Consider the following 8,841-nt stretch of genomic DNA (forward strand, 5'->3'; position numbering starts at 1 on the left):
AGGTTCGATTCCGGTCAAGGGCATGTACCTTGGTTGCGGGCACATCCCCAGTGGGGGTGTGCAGGAGGCAGCTGATGGATGTTTCTCTCTCATCGATGTTTCTAACTCTCTACCCCTCTCCCTTCCTCTCTGTAAAAAATCAATAAAATATATTTTTTAAAAAAGAGTTTTAAGAAGAATTAAATACATTTATACAACACAACAGAAAAATTTACAAAAGCAGACCTTCACTAAAGGAAATTATGAAGAGTGTAACTTAGGAGTGTCCCCACAAGGAAGATGAAGATTTAAAATGGAAAAAAAAAGTATAAAAGAAAACATTCTGTTAACTCTAAAAATTACAAGTATTGTACAGGAGAAAAAAAATCACTGAGAAATCCAAATAGCTTACTTTAGGAAATTCTACAAAACAGAGTATACAAGAACCCATTCCTTTAGTCATCTGAGTAATGACTTAATCGTACATCAGGTTGCCTCTGGAAAATTCTAGGGAGATTGAAAAAGGCAAATGACGTCTTACTATTGTTATGAAACTAGTTTTGACACAGACTCCCTAAAAGGATCTTGGATCCCAAAGACTCTCCCAGGCCACAGTTTCGGAACCACTGCTGGAAACCCCATTGCCCAAGGCCAAGTTTCCTGAGTTCCCTTCTCTCACGGGTCAAGGAGGAAACAGTAAAGTCACTCGCCGGTGGGAAACAGTCAAGTCACCCCCTTCCAGTTGCAAAGGTGACTGGGGACACCAAGGCTCCAACGTCGGGCTTCCAGAAGGTTCAGCAAAACGCCGCTAGAGGGCGCCGCTAGAGAACTGGTCGCGTGCGTCATCGCCCCGCCCGCGCCTGAAGGGTTCACACGCGCGCCGGAAGGGAGGACGACACCCGGAAAAAGGGGGAGGGAGGTCGCAGCCTCATTGGACGAGGAGCCATCGCCTCACGACGGGGGCGGGGCTTCTTCGCGCTGAAAAGACTGTCAGCTGCGCCACAAATTCACAGTTGTTTACGGCTCTGGTCACGTCTTTCAGTTGCTCACCGAGGCTTCCCGGGTCATGGTGCCAGCCTGACTGAGAAGAGGCCGCTCCCGGGAAACGAATGAAGAACCACTTTCTCCTGTTGTTCAAGTACAGAGGCTTAGTCCGCAAAGGGAAGAAAAGCAAAAGACGAAAATGGCTAACTTCGTGATCCGCCCTGCCACCGCCGCCGACTGCAGTGACATCCTGCGCCTGATCAAGGTTAGCCTGAGGAGCCGGCTTCTCCCAGGGCAGGGGGCGAGGCGGGAGGTCGGAGGCCGCGTTCTCCGCTGAGTCTGTGACTCAGGCCGGTTCTCCTTCCACCCGCCTCCCCCAACCCCTTCCGGGCAGCGGCTCTGGATGGGACTCCCCAATGAATCACCGCCCCGCCGCGCCCTGCCCTGCCTCGCCAACCCTCCCCCCCTTCCCTCTAGGCTGGCCGGGCCCTCACTCAGTTTTCTGCCTCTTTTCCTTTCTCCTATGTGCATCGTCTTAGGAACTGGCTAAATATGAATATATGGAAGAACAAGTAATAATAACTGAAAAAGGTAACGCAACAGTGGCGGGGAGGAGGAGGCGCGTCAGGTGCCTGTCACCTTCCCCGAGGCCAACACTGTCTGTCCCCACTGCCCTTTCTCACAGATCTGCTGGAGGATGGTTTCGGAGAGCATCCCTTCTACCACTGCCTGGTGGCAGAAGTATCCAAAGAGCACATCACTCCGGAAGGTAAACCGCCCTCCCCTTCCAGAAACCAGAGAGGCCTAGTGTTATATAAACGTAGTCTGCTGTGTAGAACTACTGACAACGCAGGCTTTAAGTTACTGAGATGTGGCCAGAAATAATAGCCAGCTAGTGTTCTAACTAATGAGGAAATAAAATAGAGGTACTACTTATTAGGGCGGGTTAAAAGAGCTATTTAAGTATCAGAGTGCCGTGGAGACCGGAAGTACTTGAGCTGTTTAAAAGTAAGTATTAGAGTGCTGTGGAGACCCAAAAGACTTAGGTATGTCATTTGTTGTAATTCAGTTTCATAAATGGTTCTTGTTTGACCCTATCGTAACCTCTTATTTTTGTAATTCTGTTAAATCACGTTTTTTTCTTAATTTGTCCCAATCTTCAGGTTACAGTCTCTAGCTTCGCCATGTACATGGCCCTTCCGTGTACATGGATGGGCGGGGAGGTAACTAAAAGATCCTTTACACAATAAAGTAGATGATCATGATAAAATGAGGTAAGGCCCTACTATCACACGGTAGATATTAAACACGGTAGATCAGAAACTCTATTCTACTCGCTTCCTATGTTTACGAAGGACTATCAAATGGCAAGAAAGTTTAATTTGAAACCTTTGCCTCCATTTGAAATTATAGACACTCAATAAAAGGGAGTCTTATTTTATTTATTTTGCTGGTCCCTATTAACTGGTAAAAAAAAACACAACAAAAAAAACCAACCCAGAACTAAAAGGGGAAGTTTTTTGAGTAGGTGCTTGCTTCTTTTTCCCCCGGAAGTCTGTTCCCCAAGCTAGAAGAAATGAGCAGAAAGCATAAGGGATGAAGTATTTTTTAGAGATGTGGATGTTACATAATACCTGTTTCTGGATACGTCTGCTTCTTCTGGCTTAAAAACTGGGGAGAGCAAATTGAAAATGTTTGAAATGGAAGGCAAGTTCTGAAATTAAATGTTGCACTTTTGGCCTAATGTCCTGACCTTAAGGAAGCAGGGTTTCTAAACTACAGATATTTACTATTCTGAACTGCCGTGTAAGCCTTATCCCCAAGTCACCATACCAGTATATCAATAGGATGTGAATAATGTGTGGCTTTAGTTTAAGACTATAGCAGTTTTGCTCTGGCAAGTAATGAAAGCATTCTCGCTAATACATGCATGTATATTTTTAAAACCTATGATAGGCTTTGGATTTTGCAACTACAACTTTCATGAATCCATTTTGTCCATAGCTCATATGATACTCTGATTACAGGACACAGCATTGTCGGTTTTGCCATGTACTATTTTACCTATGACCCATGGATTGGAAAACTCTTGTATCTTGAGGACTTCTTCGTAATGAGTGATTTTAGAGGTATGGTTGAGTTCAGAAGCGTGGCTCTAAAGAGAAATCAGAGCTTGAAGTCCTTCAAGTGACGTTTTTTTAATGGTACTTCTCTTTCTTTTAGGCTTTGGGATAGGATCAGAAATTCTGAAGAATCTAAGCCAGGTACGTTTTGGTTTTGGGTTCCTGAATTTGTAAGAGATAACTAGATTATTTTAACGACTGAATCAAAACTGGATCCTGGAAAGCAAGTAAAATGTCACTGAGTTTGTATTTTGCTCTCCACTATGTAACAGGTTGCAATGAAATGTCGCTGTAGCAGCATGCACTTCCTGGTGGCAGAATGGAATAAACCATCTATCAACTTCTACAAAAAAAGAGGTGCCTCTGATCTGTCCAGCGAGGAGGGATGGAGACTCTTCAAGATCGACAAGGAGTACTTGCTAAAAATGGCAGCGGAGGAGTGAGGAGTGCTGGTGTACACTACACCTCCCATTGTATTTTAGAGCAAATTCTCAACTTACCTTCTTTCTATCATGTTTGTAGTGAAATTAGAGAATGAGCACCCATTCCAAAGCTTTATTACCAGTGGCGTTGTTGCATGTTTGAAATGTGGTCACTTTAAGATGGCAATGCAGTTTGGAGTCAGATTTATCCTTGAACATCTTTTGATAACATAACATGGTGGTGTAATCTTAATGTATATGAAAAAACTTCATTCTTGTGAGTCATTTAAATGTGTACAATGTACACACTGGTACTTAGAGTTTCTGTTTTGATTCTTTTTTAATAAATTACGCTTTGATTTCATTGTTTGTTGTAAGCATTTTTACTAATCCTTTATTCCTTAAGACAGTTTTCCTGTTGAATGTAAAATAAAAATGGCCAAGAAACATAACCTAAAACTTTGTAATTGTTTAAGCAACTCTGGAAAGAAGCCAGTTGAAATCCAAGGTTTTATTAGTAGCAACACCTATAACTTTATATTGCTGACACTGTACATTTCACCTGCAGAATTTTCCAGAGCTTAGGAACTCCATAAATAAGCCTATATGTTACACAAGGAAGAGTCAGAGGTGGGATTCTGAAACACTGGAGAAAAAACACCTTGCCCAAAACAGTCTCATCCTACATAAAATACTACTCAGAAGGAAAAGTGGATCACTTTGGTAATCGGGCAGGAACAAAAAATCCCACATTTGTACACGACATTTGCAAATAGGCTGGAGTTGGACAGAGGTGCCAAGAAGGGAAATTAGCATCCTATTTGGAGGGCAGTTCCTTAAACTGCTTAAAACCACCAGGGGAAAAGAAAGAAAATATTCCCCAGGACTAAAAATGAAGTTCAGAAGAGGCATGAGGAAGAGACTATTTTAGAACTACTTTTATTACCCATTACACTGATCTAAATTCCTCAACCCGCTAATTACCACAATAAGGAAAATGGTAGTTGATAAGAACAATTGTACTGATTTCCAGGATTAATGTTTTCCAAAAGAAGTTGACAGATACCCAAAAAACCGATCCTCCGCTTCTGCTTTCTGTGTTGTCTAGGACAGGGGTCACCAACCGTGGTCCGCGGACCCCTGGTGGTCTGTGAGGTCTGAAAGGTTGGCGACCACTGGTCTAGGAAATAAATACTGGGTTCCTCCGAAGGGGGATTTTGCCTGGGATCCCTTTGTTTCAGTGTTTGTGATGGCTCCTAAATTAGAGGGCAGCCATATAAACAAGTGTGAACCCATATTGGATTAATACACGGAGATCGTACTGGTGGCTCAGCATGCCCCCAAAACAGGCCTACAGAGTCCACCCACAACCAGGGTCCTGCTAGGTGGCCAGTAACCACAGGCAAGACGCTGGTTAACATAAAAAGGGTTAACTGAACACAAGGAGCTTGTGGGGAAAGAAAACATTTTGAAAATTGTGTTTTGGAAAGTGAGCCTCTTTGAGGAAAACAGCTACCTGCTGACTGTGGTTAAATATGTGAATAAATTAGATTAACCAAGCAACTTACAATAATAACTCCTTGTTTTCTCATTCTTAGAGCTTAACCCTAAAGGCCCAGTGTTGTCAGCACGAAAGCTTTTATGAAGTTTTTGTGTCCATTTTAAAGAAGTCCCTTAAGTTTAATATTGGAAGTTGAAACACCCCAACACCAGCTTACTATATGTTCACCTCAATCACAAAGACACCTCTTTAAAAACTGAACTATAAAACAAATCTGAAAAGCCTGAAATCACTGGGCAAGTAAGAAAACATGTTCTGGGGAAATGATATGAAAGGAAATATTAAACAATCATAAGCCTGGAAACGGAGAAAAGTCCATGTAAGCAACACCTCTGTAAAGATAACTAAAATTACTATTTTACTAAAATATTATCCCTGATAGTCATTTGGGAATAGTATTGCAGGCCTAAAGCTATTTTGGGGTTTTCTCTGGTGTGTGTGTATTTTTTTTTAATTATTATTTGCTAAGTTTATTCTATCCCTTAAAAAACTTATACAATCAGGGGTGAGGGGGGAGTGGATGAAAGAAGGGTAAGGGATTAGCCAAAGAACATACACTGAGTGACCAGATTATTATGATCTCTGAACACATAATAATCTGGCCACTCAGTGTGTGTGTGTGTGTGTATACACACACACACACACACACACACACTAGTGGCCCAGTGCACGAATTCGTGCACATTGAAAGAAAATTAATTAGAAGAAATATTTTAATATTGCTATTCACTCTTTCTCTATAATTGAAGTGTCAACCAAATTCACGATCAACAATGATAGGTCAAAACACACATGTGCAATTGGCACCAGTGAGAGCTTTATATATATTGCGTATGCATGAGTCAACTTAGCCTTTTATATATATAAAATAAACTTGCTTAATTAGACCTGCTTTCTGATTTAGCTAAACTTTTTCCAGCCCAGTAAAGCACCCCTACTTCTCTTTCAGGTCATTGTCAGCAACACAGCAGTAAATATCAACATGAAGCAGATTATTATTGTAGATCACACAGGGAGAACGAAGGGTAAAATATTTAACTGCAGCAGTGTTTGACTGTATTCTGTGCAGTGAGAAAACCTGAAGTTATTTTCAAGGTCCACCATTTCTTCTTTTTAGTCAGTCAAGTTTCCAAGCTTTCTAAATCTCTGTTTTCTGCTAATGAAAAGAAAATAGGATTCCACTGGGTCTTCTATCTACTCCAGGACTTCTGTGAGGATCAAATGAGATGAGGCACAGGAAAAAGCTTCACAGACATTTGGTTAAAGTGTAAAATGTTTGCACCTGGCTATAAAGCAGGTTGTGTTCCTGGGCTTAAGAAACTCTAAGGAGGCTAGTCATTAGGGAGAGGAATCCAGGTATTGCTACATGATATCATTACCCAGTACCCACAGCCACAGTTTCCAGGCTGGGCTGGGCTGTGAGCTGCATTATGTGCCATGGGGTCTCAGCAGTGTCAGCTGCAATTTGGTGGGGTGTTGCTCCAGGGTGGTGGCAGGGCCTGTGTCCCACTTGGGGAAAGCTGAGTGTTGCTTTGTTGGCACCAGGTCCGCAGTGCCATTTCTCTGTAAATGGCCAGTGTGCATCACAGCAGCTCCTGCATTGAGCATCTGCCCCCAGTGGTCAGTGCATGTCATAGCGACCAGTCAGATGGTCAGATACTTAGCTTATTAGCCTTTTATATATATAGATATATATTAGAGGCCTGGTGCATGAATTCATGCATGGGTGGGGTCCGGCCAGCCTGGCCAGGGGGAGGGGACATGGGCGGTTGGCCAGCCTGCCTGCTGGTTGAACTCCTGGTTGAGGAGACAATTTGCATATTAGCCTTTTATTATATAGGATATACACTGAGTGGCCAGATTATTAAGCGTTCAGAGATCATAATAATCTGGCCACTCAGTGTATGTGCATAACTCATAGACACAACAGTATGGTGATGGCCGGAGAGGGGGCGGTGGGCAAAGCGGGGGTGGAGAGGGGAGAGGGGGAGATTGGGACATCTGTAATAGTGTCAACAATAAAAATAAAGTAAAAACAAGCTGGCAGCCCTAGCTGGTTTGGCTCAGTGGCTAGAGCGATGGCCTATGGACCAAAGGGCTCGTACTTGGTTGCAGGCTCTGCCCCGGCCCAGGCCCTGGTCGGGCTCGTGCAGGAGGCAACCAATCAATGTGTTTCTCTCACATTGAAGTTTCTGTCTTTCCCTCTCTCTTCCACTCTCCCTAAAAATCATGGAAAAATATCCTTGGGTGAGGATTAAAAAAATAAATAGAAAAATAAAGCTGGCAAATTAAAAAAACATGTAAAATCAGAATTTTTATACAGTTCCCCCCTTATCCACGGAGAATGCTTCCAAGACCATCTAGTCACTAGAGTCTAGAACAGGGGTGGGCAAACTTTTTGACTCGAGGGCCACAATGGGTTCTTAAACTGGACCGGAGGGCCGGAACAAAAGCATGGATGGAGTGTTTGTGTGAACTAATATAAATTCAAAGTAAAGGAGCGGAGGGGAGAGCAAGAGAACCGGATAGAACAGCCAGATCCGGCCTGCGGGCCGTAGTTTGCCCACGGCTGGGGATGCCTAAAACCGCAGATAATACCAGGCCCTAAATATCCTATGTTTTTCCTACACATACATACCTATGATAAAGTTTAATTTCTAAATTAGGTACAGTAAGAGATTAACAACAATCCTATATAATAAAAGCCTAATATGCTAAGTGTCTGACCATCTGTTCGACCATTCGACCAGTCACTATGACACACTGACCACCAGGGGCCAGACACTCCGACCCATAGGTTAGCTTGCTGCTGGGGTCCAGCCGATTGGGACTGGGCCAGAAGGGCTGGACATGCCCTGGAGCCCTCCCACTGTCCCTCCCTGGCCTGGATCATGCACCAGTGGGGTCCCTCTGCCTAGCCTGTGCCCTCTCACAATCCCAGACCCCTCGGGAGATGTCAGAGAGCCGGTTATGGCCCAATCCCCGTAGGACAGGCCGAGGGACCCCACTGGTGCACGGATGTGCACTGGGCCTCTAGTAACTAATAATAAAATAGAATAATTATAATAATATACTGTAATAAAAGTTATATGAATGTCATGTCAGTTTCTGTCTCTCTCTCAAAATTTCTTACTGTACTATACTCACCTTTCCCCTTAATGCAGGCACTTTATGGCCTCTTTTTGGCACATCCGAATTGCCAGCATCTCTACTCTTACACTTGGGGGCCATTCTTTAGTGAAACGGGAAGCAGCTGAGTTTGTCTGCAAACAGGCTTGTGACATCCTGCTACAGATCTGACTAAAGTCCATAGTAGAGCTATAGTCTGTCATTGTCCCAGCCGTAGCCCAAGATCATCAACTGCTGAGATTTCATGGGACAGCCTTTCCAGGGGAAGAAAGTGGAGTCTTTTCCACAGAAATGCAGAAGCAACAACTCAGAAGAAACATAATGATTTATGAATGACGTAAGGCCACTGTGCCCTATCCTGTGAGTTCCCAGCAGGGCCTAGAGATGGATGGCACTTATCACTGCTCCTTGAGGCAAGTGGCTGCTCAATAGCAAATGATGGAGCTGGTCATGCCACGGGAAACCATTTACCTCCTCCTGACTGTGGCAGGCCTGGCTTCCTGTTCAGTCTGCAGGTGACCATGTCTGCTCCTAAGAGTCTATCAGCCGTGGGCAAACTACGGCCCGCGGGCCGGATCTGGCTGTTCTATCCAGTTCTCTTGCTCTCCCCTCCGCTCCTCTACTTTGAATTTATATTAGTTCA

The 8,841-nt window shown here is 43.8% G+C and overlaps 1 protein-coding gene across 1 annotated transcript; it reads left to right on the plus strand.

Moving 5' to 3' along the window:
- Positions 1–585: 585 nt before the first annotated feature.
- Positions 586–3,872, plus strand: SAT1 (spermidine/spermine N1-acetyltransferase 1). The gene is made up of 6 exons (XM_080653604.1): positions 586–1,228; positions 1,503–1,554; positions 1,649–1,732; positions 2,991–3,092; positions 3,187–3,227; positions 3,359–3,872. Exons 1-6 carry the CDS (start codon positions 1,163–1,165, stop codon positions 3,527–3,529), a joined length of 516 nt encoding a protein of 171 aa, XP_080509730.1. The 5' UTR covers positions 586–1,162; the 3' UTR covers positions 3,530–3,872.
- Positions 3,873–8,841: the final 4,969 nt, after the last annotated feature.

Source organism: Plecotus auritus (genome assembly GCF_963455305.1).
Source record: "Plecotus auritus genome assembly, chromosome: X".
In the NCBI taxonomy this organism is placed as follows: domain Eukaryota; kingdom Metazoa; phylum Chordata; class Mammalia; order Chiroptera; family Vespertilionidae; genus Plecotus; species Plecotus auritus.